This window comes from Micropterus salmoides, unplaced genomic scaffold (assembly GCF_014851395.1).
Source record: "Micropterus salmoides isolate LMB-PRFRI ecotype aquatic unplaced genomic scaffold, ASM1485139v1 Ms_hic_scaffold_9, whole genome shotgun sequence".
In the NCBI taxonomy this organism is placed as follows: domain Eukaryota; kingdom Metazoa; phylum Chordata; class Actinopteri; order Centrarchiformes; family Centrarchidae; genus Micropterus; species Micropterus salmoides.
In genome coordinates, this window is record NW_024044681.1 from 20,095,249 (window position 1) to 20,109,463 (window position 14,215).

Below are 14,215 nucleotides of genomic sequence, written 5' to 3' on the forward strand. Positions count from 1 at the left end.
CTGTTTTTTCGTTCTGATTCATTAAGACTGACTGAGTTCTACCACACAAGCATCTGTGGCTATTTTCCTGTCTTGACCAACACAGACTCAAGACACTGCTCTTTAATGGCAAAGAAAGGCAAGTATTCTTTTACAGCAGACAATAACGGATGTTTATCAGACAATAACGGATGTTTATCAGTCATTGTGTGCCCAAAGTTGCAGCCATATCAGTAAAACATGGGTGGTGTACTAATTGTCTAGTGAATTTAATGGTAACATATCTGCTATTACTCACTGATGTCATTAAACTGGGGTGGTGATGATGTAGTGGATAAGACACATGCCTTTGGTGTGAGAGACCTGGGTTCGAATCCACTGTGAGACTCCAATGTGTCCCTGAGAAAGACACTTAGCCCCTAGTTGCTCCAGAGGCGTGTGACCTCTGACATATATAGCAATAAGTAAGTAATAAAATGAATAAATGTAACGTATACATGTCTGTGTACTAAGTGTGTGTCTGTGTAAAAGGCAAGGCAAATTGGTTTCTATAGACAAAAGGTTAGGTAAAAGTCCATCAGTGATCAGATTTTATTGACATGAAATCAAAAGTGGTATTATTGATTAAAAAGCCCAATGAGAGCATTCCTATTGTAAACGTATTAAATTCTCACTCGTAATCCTACAAGAATTAAATTCACTTGTTGATTATATACAATCCAATGTATTAAGCAATTAAAGAGGGTCATATAACCAGGAATAAAGAAGAAGTTGTTACTCAGGCAGAGTATCAAAGGTATTTATGTACATTTATAACTCATTTGGTTTTCCCACAAATAAAAAAGTGTACAGTAAATTTAGGAAATACCTTAATCGTCTTATTTTCTATGTTCAATCGTCTGAACAACAGTATAAAGAATAATATATATAACAAGTAAATAAAAAATAGCAGTTATTGAAAAAGGAAAGTCCCCCAGTTTATTATAAAATGTACTGTAAACCCTTATTCTTATTAACACTTATTTTTTATCTTTATTAGAAAATACATTTAAGGAAAAGCAGATTAGAGTTAAAGCCATACTGTCTGAATATAGAACATCGACTGACTCCAAAAGACAACAAAAATAAGGAAGGCTGACATAACGGCCTGCTGAGGTAAAGATCCCTACTCCTTATGTGCTGCAGGATATTGACATTCACACAGACTGAGTAGCAGACAGATTAGTTATTAAAAGTAAAATTCTTGTGAGCAAGTAAACTCTATTTGAAGAGGTCCTTATATTCACATGTGCACACACAAGCAGCAACAAGACTACATCCATGCTAGCAGCTGTGTGAGGTTGTACTGTTGTACTGTAGGCAGCTTGAGCTATATTCTAAAGTCTAAAGCTAAAATATGTGAAAGCATGTCGACATACTCAAAATGATAATGTTAACATGTTGATGTTTGGTAGGTATAATGTTTACCATGTTTAGCGTGTTAGCATGCTAACATTAGCCAATTACCACTATACAGAAAGGTTGAAGGGAATGTCATTATTTGACAGAATGAAATTTTGACCTCATGATGGTGCTACATTAAAAGTAAAAGATTCGCCTAAGTTATTATAATTCATCCTCAGGGGGGCATTAATGTGTTTACCAAAGATCATTGCAAACCAAACAATAATTGTTAAGATCTTTCAGTCTGGACAAAGTGATTACCAGACAAATATATCAAGGTGTTACAGAAGGTGAAGATTTCTCACCCCCTATGGTACAGTCGGCTCACTTCAAGGTTGTGGAAAAACAAACAAAGTAGCTTACATTCAATTTGCACAATATCTTCTCTCACTGTCATAGCAGTCGAGGAATTTAGCGGGCCATAGTTTGTGTGCAAATGCAATTGACATTTTATCAAATGAATAACCATAAACATAACTAATTAATTGTTGTTTCACTATCACACAGGTAAAAGTTGCCTTTATTCATACATATTTGTTGTTGATTGTTGATCTTTGTTGTTGTATATTTTTATGTACACAGTATTCTCTTTTGTTGCGTTACTTCTGCACGGCACAGACCCAGAATAATGCACATGTATATATCTGCAACGTTGTACTTCCATTCCATATTTATATATTTTTACATTTATTTATGTTGACTATATGTTTGTCTACGTGTAGCACCTTATCACCACAGCAAATTCCTCGTATGTGTAAAACACTACTTGGCAGTTAAGCTCCTTCTGATTCTACTTCTGATTCTACAGTACTAGATTTTGTCACTTAAATCAGGTGTCTTCTGAGTCAGTGGATGAGACCCGCTGTCCCGAGCACAACTGAGAAAACACCAAACCACAAGTGGATCACACTCTTCAGAGCTGCACTCGCCTTGGACCGGTACACAACTCTGCCATCCAGAGGCTGCGTAGGTCTGAAGATGTCAGTCATAGGCTGTCCTGTCCAGAATCGACACTGCTGAGCTATTGCATCCAGCTGCAGTGGAGTGAGGGTAAAAAAGATCAAATGATGGAGGACTGACATTTATACACGACAGAAAAGATGCAGATTCTACCTTTTTTAGTCAAATGTTGCAGTATAAATTCAAAAAAACGGGACATTAATGTTTCTTTCAGTGACTCACAGATTACTACTTATTCTTCAGATATTTACTTTCCATTTTTCCAATGTTAAGCTTCGAGGTCTTAAAAATTCAAGTCATTCCAAAAGACATTTCTTGTTTTTTATTTCCCAGAAATTTAATAACAAAGTTTTATTTTGCCTTGAGATATAACATCTCTAGTAGTAATTTATTAATCATTTAAAGAACTTCATGAGAATTGACTGTATCTATATTTGTATTAAAAGTCAGTTTGAAGGTTGACCCATGTGTTTAAGAAATACAACCAGGATGACTAGTTTGTCAAAAGTTTGCTAACCCAATCAATCAATCAATCAATCAATCTGTAGTTGCTCACCTGTCGACTGCTGATGGACAGGGTCTTGTGAAACATCGTCCAGGCGACTGCCTGTTCACATCCTGGAGTTGTCATGGAGCCCACATAGCGGTAATAATTGTGGAGCTCCTCCGCTGATGGGATTATGTCACTGAGACGAAAGTTTGGGATCACTGTGCTGTTGCCTTAACATATTAAGAAGGGCAGAGAAGTTAGGAATTGGATTTATACTATAAAAAGTTCATTTTATCACATTTTTACAAGTGGACTTAACATTAAAGCTCATACCATTGTTTTGTACTCGGCCCAAAGCATTTATTACTGTGTCCAAATGAGGATGATCATCTGTTGTTTCCTGAGAGGAAGACACCATCAACATTATGGCACAAGCCTAACATTTTATTAAGAATGAAGATGAAGATGAATACATCTTAATGTATTACCTCAAACAAGAAGGCAAGCAGAGCTATACCCGCCATGTCATGTTTTGCCTCTGCCAGAGAGCTGTACGGCTCCTTGATGTGAACTATATGTAGCTGGAAATCCAAACCACAACAACATTTGTTGAAGTATAGTGGAGTGCATCTTTGTTAATATAACATTAACCGTCCTCTGATTAGTTGATAGCTTTGTGGATAAACAAATTCAAAAAGGGTAGGTAGGGATATCTCTCTCTCTCTCTCTCTCTCTATATATATATATATGCATGCTCATGTAAATCGCAATAAAAATGCCCTTATACCATGTTATACTGCTCCACAAGAGAGGCTACTGTGCCTCATGCTGCACCAGCCTATATGAACTGTGCATTGTGCAGTAATGATATCTTAAACTTATCAGATAAATAACGCTCAAATTATAATCCTCTTCATCTAATGAAATGAGTACCCTTTTAAACAGTTCCCTTTTAAACGATTCTAGTCTCGTAGTGCAACACAGAAGACACATTTGCTATATGAATGTTTTTATGAGTCTTAATTTAAACTGCTGTAACTCTTACAGTACTACTTAAATTATTTAAAGTAATAAACAAACAAAACATATCGACAACATGCTTGCATTTCCACCATGCTTGTAAAATGGTGGCCATCCAATTAACAAGACTGAAAAAGAAACTGTCCCAACTTAATTTTTCATAGCAGCAAATTATATTTTGGGTCCTGTGTGATGTACCTCCATGGGGAACCTCTCCCCGTCAATGGTGTGCTCTGATCCTGGTCTCCCATTGCCTCCCCAGTGGAAGTGAAACTGGGCAGCTCTGTAGTGACCAGGCAGAGCTCCTCCAGTCAGTCGGACTGACTGCGGCAAAGCAAAGTGAGCTATGGGGAAGAGATCGACTCTTAAAACAGATATTAAATTTATTTAAATAGTCTATAAATAAACCTCAGGTGTTAAATATCTGGCAAAACATTATCTGGATGGGAAGAGAACAATAAAGTGGGCTTTTCATTACCAGAGTGTCCTTTGTTTTCCACTGTAATGTTGAATGTGTTGGTGTGACCGATGAAGTCGAACGGTTGCAGGGCACTGTCAACGTGCACTTGGCTGGTGACAATGTTAATTGGTGATTGGCGTAATCCTCCACAGCTGGGAAACTGAGCTGCCCAGTGGCTAGGGTCTAAACAACAAACAGCAGCAGTAACAACACTGTCAAATTTTAGTTTTCACTGACTCTGGTTGGGGCTGTATAAAGTTCTTCTGACATAGAGTTCCTGTAAAGCTCTAAAATATAATAACATTCATCAGTTTACCTCATCTGTTGTGAAAAGGTTGTTAGTACTGTTAATCCCACTGAGAATGAATGTCTGCTCTCAGGTGTTCTCAGCTAATTGGTTTGGTTTGGGGGAAATCTAAAGAAAGACACTATTGAGTTGCATTATGGGTACAGTGAGATTCAGCAATTTTGGAGCTTCACTCATACAAGGAACTAAAACTCAGGATATCTTGACTTTTGATTTTGACATTTCTTTTTTAAAATCCATCTCTTTTGAGTTCTGTGCAAGTGTTTACACCTACTTACACCTGTTTAAACCTGAAAACTGATTTTTGGGTCACTTGAGAAACAAGTTGTAAACACAACATTGATATATTACATATACAGATGTATATATATATGTATGTGTGTGTGTGTGTGTGTGTATAATGTGCATTTAGCACTAACAGGCTCAGATTGTTAATGTTGTCAGATTGAAGTGTCTGACAACATTACAGAGTTAGACCTTTTTGTTGATCCTTTTGTTTAACCAGAAACAGCCACCGCTCTCGCTAGCCACCAGACTCCACTGAAAAAAGTTATTATTATAACGTTTCATTAAGTTTACCTCGCAGGTCATTGTTAAACATTCAAACTAAACATAAACAAACTCACCAAAACTGTCTTTTTCAGTCTTTCCACTGCCCCAACAATCACCTACTCTGGTTTGGTCACACTAAATCCTTAATTTGCCGTGCTAAATGAGAAGGAAACAGCCATTATATCACTCTCCTAAAAGCCAGCAGTTTCACAGGGAGAGACTCACATGCACTAACATGCACAAGCAGACAGACCAGCTACCAAAACAAAGACCTGTAATGGAAATTTCAAGAAAACACTGCCATGTAATGATCTATATAAACAGATACTGGTTTACAAAGGGGTTCTACAACTTCTCCCAGAAGTCAAAGTTGCATGATTTGTGCAACTAACAATGTAGGGCGACCGATTCAGATCCCACAGGTGACACCCCCCCCTCCCCCAAACAAACCATTTGAGCACCTGCAAATGGACTTCATTGAACTGACACCGTCACAGGGGAAGAAATATTGTCTTGTCATGGTAGATAAGAGGCATTTCCAACATCTAAACATTTCCAACATCTAAACAGGATGCAGCAGCAGTTGCAAAATCTTTGATAAGCCAGATCATTCCTTGCTGGGGAATCCCAGCTAAGATCTCCAGTGATAATGGCACACCTTTCATTAGCGCAGCACTGAAGAGAGTAGGGGAGGATATGGGGATTGATTTGAGGCAACATTGTGCCTATCATCCAGCTTGCCGATCGTTTTAATGCACATGAGGAGCCGGATGAGGGGCAGATGGGGTCTCAGTCAATTTAAAGTCCTTTTTGGCAGACTATTGAACACGGGGATTGGGCCAGTAAAAAGACAACTCCCTGATACCAGCCAATGTGAGGATGAAATGTTGAGATATTAATTAACTAATTTGTCTTCTGTGCTTTCTGAAATTCACATGCAGGTCAAACACGGCATCCCGAAGACCGCAGAGAAGAAACTGCATGATTGGAGCCGGGGGACTGGATCGTGGTAAAGGACTTCAGGAGAAAGAACTGGCGGGCTCGCAGGTGGACTGGGCCATTTCAGATATTGCTAACAACAGAAACAGCAGTAAAAGTGGCCGAAAGAGCAACTTGGATTCACGGCACCCACTGCAGACGAGTGCCAAAGCAACCAGACGGCCTCAAACCAGGTGAAGATGGAGATCAGTGAGTGAGCTGAGCTTTCCCCTGCCTTGTGTTCCTAGGGAGGGAGGGGAGTGGAGGTCTCTGAGACCACCTAGAACCACTAATCTCCCAAACACTCACCGCGGGCACACTGATTACAGGTGTAGGCAAGGTGACACAACTAATAAGATATGATGCCAGAAACCAGCAGATGGCTCTGGAGAGGTGACAGACCGAGAGGAAATGGAGGCGTTGTTCTGCTCACTGTCATCATCGTCCTGTCATCATTTCCAAACATGAAAACAACAATCTTAGACCTGACTGAGGGAAAGATCCAGGCCGAAGAGGAGGAGTCACACATCCTCCCTGACAGCCCGGCTGGGCTGAAAGACAATGCATGGTATGCAACCATGATGACCACTGCAAGAAAAGTGACCAATCAGAGCTGTTATGCGTGTGCACAGCTCCCTCATTGTGTGGGGAACTCCATACCAGTGAAACCCAGACCATTAAAGGTTTCAGAGACACTAGGAGCCCTGTTAACCTTCACTCAAGGGTTTCCCAGGGTGGGCCGAGAAGTTAAGGATATGACCAAGACACCTGAACGGTGTAACATCAGCATGGTCAACTTTGGGGGCTCCACAACCCGATTCTAGAACACGTCTCAGATAACGAATCTCTAACGAATCCAACAACCCGAACTGGAACGGTGTGTTTCACCACACAATGTCTCACACCAAGAGATCTTTTCCTGGGAACATCATCATGTAAGCAGACGGTTACAGCAACCTGTGGCACCACATGGGATAATGGAGCCAGGAAGGAGTGCAGGTGGGAGCAGCCGTTCATCGCACCACTGAACCTGAACTAAGACAGATAGATGGACTGGCTATTGAACTGAAAAAACCTGACAGCCCTTGTGGAAGTGGGTTTTTCCACCCTCATACCCACTGTGCAGGGCCTCAGAAATGTGGCTCTGCAGAACAGAATGGCACTGGACCTGATGCTGGCGACTCAAGGCAGAGTTTGCCACATAATTGAAACGGACTGTTGTACATACATCCTCGATGTCTCAGACAACATGACTCATGTTGTCTCCCACCTGAATGATCTACTGCATGAGGAGAAAAGTCAGGACTCACAGAACTCTGGGGGATGGGACATGAGGTCGTGGCTGACAAGAGGCGGATGGAAGAATGTGCTGTTTAAAATGTTGACCCCACTGTTTGTCATTCTTGGTGTTTTCCTCCTCCTGACACACTGTGTGATACCTTGTGCTAAATCTATGATTGCTACAGCAATTAAATCATCTATGGGTCAGTACATGCAACTACCAACTGAACTAACTGATTCAATAGAGTGGATCCCACCTTTCAGAGGGGATGAAAGTGAAGTTCAATCTGAATCATTTCAAAGTTTCTTAGTTATCTTCTGAATCATTAGTCTTTGCAAATGTAATGAAATTTCACATTTTGCATAATTACAAGTGTTTGTATTGTGTCTTATATTCTCTCATTTTTATATTCCTTACATGTATTTTTATTCCTTATATTCTTATATTTTTACATAATCACCTTCTCTTCAAGTAGTGCTGAAGTTACATGAAGTGTTTATATTCTCATTATGTTGTGTTAGCATAAAATGCTAAAAGGGAGTATTGTAATGGAAATTTCAAGAAAACACTGCCATGTAACTAATCTCACTAGGGGCCTCCAGCCTCTTTGGATATGGGGTCAATGGAAGGTAAATATGTGTGATGCTTTAACATATCTCCAGGGGGGTTAGGACTTTAAGGGTTTCACCACATGTACCTTGGACATGGGTGTCTTTCTATAGATGAGTGTCCCCTAGGGAACACTGAAAGACACCATGTTCCTCTGATATAGTACTCCAACCCTGAAACTAAGATAAAAGCTGCATGAGCTGTTACACTGCAGCTCACTCGGATGATACTCTCTGATGTGTATATGTCCCCATGAGTTCCTTCTGCAGAAGACTGAATATTTTCTGAATAAAATTCACAGAAAGACAAGTGTTTGCCTGAGCTGTTTATCTGAAAACTTGAATTGCCATCACAGACCAGAGAAGCTCGGATGTCATTCTCTGCTCAGGACGCCATTACTCCACTAAATCTTTACATAGCAAATAGTTGTTTGCTGCTAAGTCAATGTTCAGAATGTTCAGTGTGTAAGTTTTAGTGGCATCTAGTGGTGAGGGTTGTGAATTGTAACCAACTGTCCAGTCCACCACTACCCCCTACCCTTTCAAAGAGCGTAGGACAGCTATGGTGGCTGACACAGCACAAAAGGTGCAGCCAGACAAGAAATTTAGTTTTCTTTAGGTAGATATATCAAGAAATTATATTTACTTAATTATTCAGTAAAAACATATATTATTGTGACTTGGCCACTGACAGATAACATGGAAAATGTAAGCCAAGAGTGTGAAACATTGTCACTGTTTCTACACCACAGTCCATTATAAACCACATAATAGATAAAGTTTATACAAACATTGACAAGGGAAACATTCATTCTCTCTATGATTATGGACCCTTGCAAAAAGTGCCCGCCAGCAATAATATCTGAAATAGATCTCAGTCATGGCAACAACAGTTACTCACATAATCGCTTCCTCTTTAGTGGTTTTACCTGCAAAATAAAACCGCAAAAACATTTTCTGCTGCAATATTTTATTTCTTTTGTTTTACTTCTTAACGACATAAAAAAAAACTGCTTGACACACCCCTGAAAGAGCCATCAAAAAACGTGATTCCCCGAAATGTCCACTGCCTGGAGATACTGGGAAGTGCAAAAGCGTCCATAGGTTGATGGATGTGGATCAAACACCGAAACACAAATACTGCAGCGCATGATGTAATATGAGAAAGTTGCTGCAGAATCAATTTGTTGAAGAGAGAAAAAAAAGGGGGTCTGAGGTGGGATCAAACACACAACTACCTAGGTGAGCGTCCTGCACTTTAACAACTGAGCCAACCATGACACAGTAACAATATCTTTAATTATTATGACTTAGGCTATATTCTCACCCACCATCTCATGGTTGCTAAAATATTGCTCTGCCGCAAAACTTATTTGCCAACACCTGCTGTATATTATTACTACTTCTTCTTTGAACCTACGTATTCAACGTAGTGATGAGTGTCTACACTGTCTGAATGCTACCAGAAGTAGAACAAGAACAACGTAGTGACAAAATGTGCTCTGAAGCACTGTTTGTCTGTTGTCTGTTTTGGGCTACTCTTGAAACATGACAATGCAACATGGCGACGTCCATGTAAGGGGGGACCCACAGTGAATGTACATAGAAATGACTCATTCTAAAGTAATAAAATTATAACGTTTCATTATATAAGGTCTTTATACCCCACTGAAATTATAGTTATAGATGTTATATTGCATTTCTGTCAATAGATCCTCAGAAATATTACACACTGAGCCTTTAAAAGACTTACCTCTGCATGTGTTATCACAGGAATACTGGCTCTGGTAACACCAATGAGCTGGAGAGAAAGGACAGCATTAAGTTCAGACACAGGCATGCAGTATATTTTTTTTCAGGACAGTTCCCCTTTGTAACAAACAAGATGGCTTTCTCACGTTAAAAAATTAGTATTTATGGTGTGTTCCAGACAACTCAGACATACTACTCACAATGCAAAATGACGTTGTTGGTATCTGGAATGTTAATTCCAGATTGTTAGACTTGGATTATAAATGTTATAAGGGTTTGCACTAAGTTCCTACTTGTAAACTCAGAGAAAATACATCTATGCTGATGTCATGAAGAAGCAGTTGTCTGATGATGTATGATGAATGTGTTAGCTTTAATTTACGTTCAATGTACTCTTTACTATGTAAAAGTGAAAAAACACTGTATAAGCACCATCTAATTGTCCTAAATTTAAAGGTTGATATAGGAACATAATCCTTCTCTCTAACTTTTACACTTTAAGATGGTAATTCATCACACTTGCTGTTGATGGCACAGCTTTATTTAAAAAAATTTACCACTCTTAACTGTCTGTAACTCACGGCACGAGACTGGGTTCACATGATTACCATCTAACCTGGTGTCGTATCAGCTGGGTGGAGTTTATTCAACTTTATCACTTAGTGATAAATAAATAAATTAGTTTTTCACTGTGTGGGAAAATGGACGTGTGGCATGAGAGTGTGTGAAAAGTGTCTCAATTGTGTTAGTCTCATGGCCAATGCGTGAGCATTGGCAGCCTTGCCAAGGGCACTGATGAGAGTTCAGTTGTGTGTAGACTTGACATAGGAACATCAGTGTGTCACGGTCAGCCATGTTTTTTGTTCAAGTTTCCCGTTGTGCGCCTGGAACACTTGAAGGTCAGAAGTTGGAATTTCAACTGGGAAGTTCAGACCTTCAACTCTGACACGAACTTTTGCACTCTATTAGCCACAGTGTTAATTTGTGTTGTCAGCAATCTTTCTAGCTGATCTGCTAATTAGTTTGTGGTCTTTGTAAGGCAAGCAAAGCCAAGATAATAATTGATTCTCACATTACTAATACTAATACTGTCCTCCTGTTGCCCTTTCTGTGCTCATCAGTGAAATATAAATTGTTTGATAGCGCTTACTTTAACAAAACATGACACAATCTTCAGCAATGATGTCTCACAGTCACAGGACTCAGTGACCGTCTGACCAGCTGTTGATGATGACAGAGGGCTAAGCTCGGTGTTACTCAAACACTGAAAATACTAATAATGGGAGGAAGCGTTTTCCACAGAGGACCACTTTTTACATGTAGGGGTAAAAGGAGACCACAATGACTGCTTTAATTTAGCAGAGCACTTGCATATCCAGCTAAATAGAACAGCTGTTGCAACTATAGGCTAAATGCACAAAAACTATCTATTATTTATAATGTGTTCTTTTGTGGGAATTTTATTAAATGATGTAAATGTAAAATGTGTGTGTATTTCTGCATTGCTTTGATGTACATAGAAAAGGCCCAGTGTTGAGACCACAACACACCAAACTTGTGTTTTAATTAACAAAAGAGCAAATGCATGCTCAAAACAATGATCTCAAAACTCTTCACACAATCAACAAATTTACTAGTGACTAAAAAGACACCAAAAAATATGTTTCACTGAGTCTGAGTGAAAAGTAAAGGGAATTGAAATCATCAGAAGTTTAATACATTTTAAGCTTGGCAGAGGTTCATGTATCTTTCTATTTATGTATTTAATCTTTTTTTTTAAATGTACATAACTTGTGTTTTCTGTCTTTGAGAGTCCTAAAAAGCACTATAGAAATAAAATGTATTATTGTTTTTATTATTATTATTAGACGTGGATCAGCTCATTGGAGAGAAACTGTTACCGATAAATGTTTGTATAATATAAGCCTCTTGGTATACAACATTAGGCACTCCACTGTACTTCTTCATTTCTCACAGTTAGCATTCAAAAAGCCAATGTCATTAACCTTCAGATGCTGATTTACACAAAAAAGATGTCAGCAATGATCATAATGCCTGTTAAATCAATGATCACACTGGAAGCTAAATTGCCATAATAGACCTACATGGCATGTTAAAATAAACTTATTATACTGCTTTCATTAAATGAGTCAATGTAAAGGCCATTGTCCTTTATTGATTCCAATTATTAAGTCTAAACCAAGCACAGTGAGTTGTAGATAAAGAGATACAGACTAATTCAGTGTGAAGTGGATCACTGGCTCAGAAAACCTTTATCCATCTCCTTAACTGCCTCTGCACCGCACCATGAACTATGTCCATCCAACAGGTGCTGAAGTCATTTAGTCTTGTGCTGTGGTTACTTATTGTATTGCTGAAGTGAATGAAACTCCAGTGTCTGACTCTACGGTGGGAATGAAAGGGGCTATAAAGAACCATTTAGCTAATATAGGAACACAGATTAACCTCGCTGCCTCCCACAATACCATTCTTCGAAAGGGGACAACAGTTCTCACCAACTGAGAACAATGCACAGGTGGAGGTTGGCTTTGCTCCACCTGGCTCATACACCTGTGGCAAACTGAGCAGTACAGAAAGTACAGAAAAGTCAATCCACTGTAAATCCACCAGCTTTATTTATTTTTAAATTCCTTTCCTTTGTTTTCCTTTCATTATAATTACATGATTTTTTATAATGACTGAGCATCTTAGATAAATTAATCACTGAAATCAATGGTTGCCAACCTTTGCAGCCTTTAAAGTGACACATTGAGTTTTAAAAGCAGATATATTAAACATTCTTCCTCTTACAAATTATAATTTGAACTCTTAAGCATTATAAAACACTGTAACCCAATTAAGTACACTCTAGGGTGTTTCTGCTATAGACTTATTTAATCTGGTGACCAGTAGCTTGCGGTGGCTAAATTTATCAGATTTTAGCAAATGTTAGATAGATATTGCTGTGTAACTGAGGCAAGTGAGTCAGTTTGCTGACTTTTTGACTCTTCTATTTTGACTCAATGTGAACTGTGACCAAATATACTGAATTAAAACAAAGCAATTTCTATTTAAAATTAGAGCTGCAAAGATTAGTCAATTAATCAGCAACTACAAGTAACGTTTCATGCAAAAATTTTACAGTCCTTTTCACTATTGTAAATTAAATGTTTTGGGAACACATTCAGCTCTACATTTTTTTCAAATTCACAGCTATTTTTCACAGTTTTCTGGTGTTTTATAGACCAAAAGTTATAGTGTCCTATTTGAGAAAACAATCAGCAGATTAATCATTGGTCATACTTAATTGGACAAATAATTGATAGTTGCAGTCCATCACTGGTTATGTGTGTCTACCAGTTGTGACCAGTTCAACAAAAAATACTTTTGTTTTATTTTAATTGTCCTGAAAGTAAGCTCAGTAAAAATATCTTTGTTTGCTTTTCAACCCTTAATTGTCTTGTGACCCCTCAGTGACCCAAGGTAGGGAATCAATGCCTTTAGTTTCTCTAGCTTTCTGTTAGATAGATGTGATCTATCTTAATGAACTTCTGCAACAACATCTTCAGTATATTTTAAATAGCCACACCATAATACTTTCAATATTTCTTATATTTTAGCTAAAATAAGAATAATCTCACAAATTAAAAGAATGTGTGACCGAACTGAACCCAAACAGTTTTAATAGTACTAGTACTGAAAGTGTGTGTGTGTTAGTGTGTGTTTGTCCTACCTGTGCACTGAGTGAGGAGAGAAAGCAAAGTCAGGAGGTAGACAGAAAAATCCATGATCAGCACACAAACCAGAGGAGATCCTGACAGAAAAATTTCAGCTGCCTTCACATACTGACTCTGAGCTGCATTTGAGGGTGGGAAGGAGACGATGACAAAAGGTGTGTGTGTGTGTGTAACACAGAGAGAGTTGTCAACGAGGAAAGACAGACACCTGGTGACAAAATCAGATACTGTGGTGTTATATATTATATATATTCTTTCTTTTATTGAGCAGTTATATTTCACATACATTTCACGTGTGCATTCAGAACTAATTTTCAAGGTTCTTACAGTTGTGCATGTAGTGTTGGCGTTATTAGGACTAAATGGATAGGGATCTCCACCTATTTTACACATCAAAGTATGTTTACAGGTGTTAGGAGCACTACTGCATAAGTGGCTCCGGAGGGAGCTGATAAATTGCCCCAAGTGATGTTACTTGAGCCAGACATTTTGACATGTCACAGTAGGAAAATTGTACACAGTTGTAAATAATGAAATTCATCATGGCTGAATTCTTTTTAGCTGCTTCAGTTTCAGGGTCCTGGAATTGTGCATGCTGGCTCACGTCTTACTGGAACACTTCAACAGAACATTATTATTAGTTGCAC

The 14,215-nt window shown here is 38.6% G+C and overlaps 1 protein-coding gene across 1 annotated transcript; it reads right to left on the bottom strand.

Moving 5' to 3' along the window:
• Positions 1 to 2,097: 2,097 nt before the first annotated feature.
• On the bottom strand, positions 2,098 to 7,206 carry LOC119896139 (carbonic anhydrase 7-like). The gene is made up of 7 exons (XM_038709629.1): positions 7,095 to 7,206; positions 4,371 to 4,535; positions 4,091 to 4,236; positions 3,361 to 3,453; positions 3,206 to 3,272; positions 2,939 to 3,102; positions 2,098 to 2,456 (listed from the first exon to the last, which is right to left on the bottom strand). The coding sequence occupies exons 1-7, from the start codon at positions 7,204 to 7,206 to the stop codon at positions 2,268 to 2,270; spliced, it is 936 nt and encodes a 311-aa protein (XP_038565557.1). The 3' UTR covers positions 2,098 to 2,267.
• Between the last annotated feature and the right edge of the window lie 7,009 nt (positions 7,207 to 14,215).

Bases quoted from the DNA above. Each gene is read 5' to 3' on its own strand.
- LOC119896139 (XM_038709629.1), bottom strand. From the start codon at position 7,206: ATGAACGGCTGCTCCCACCTGCACTCCTTCCTGGCTCCATTATCCCAT. The intron at 3,273-3,360 runs GTAATACATTAA...TCTTCCTCTCAG, and splicing joins TGCTTGCCTTCTTGTTTGAG to GAAACAACAGATGATCATCC. The intron at 3,103-3,205 runs GTATGAGCTTTA...TAATATGTTAAG, and splicing joins GGGCCGAGTACAAAACAATG to GCAACAGCACAGTGATCCCA.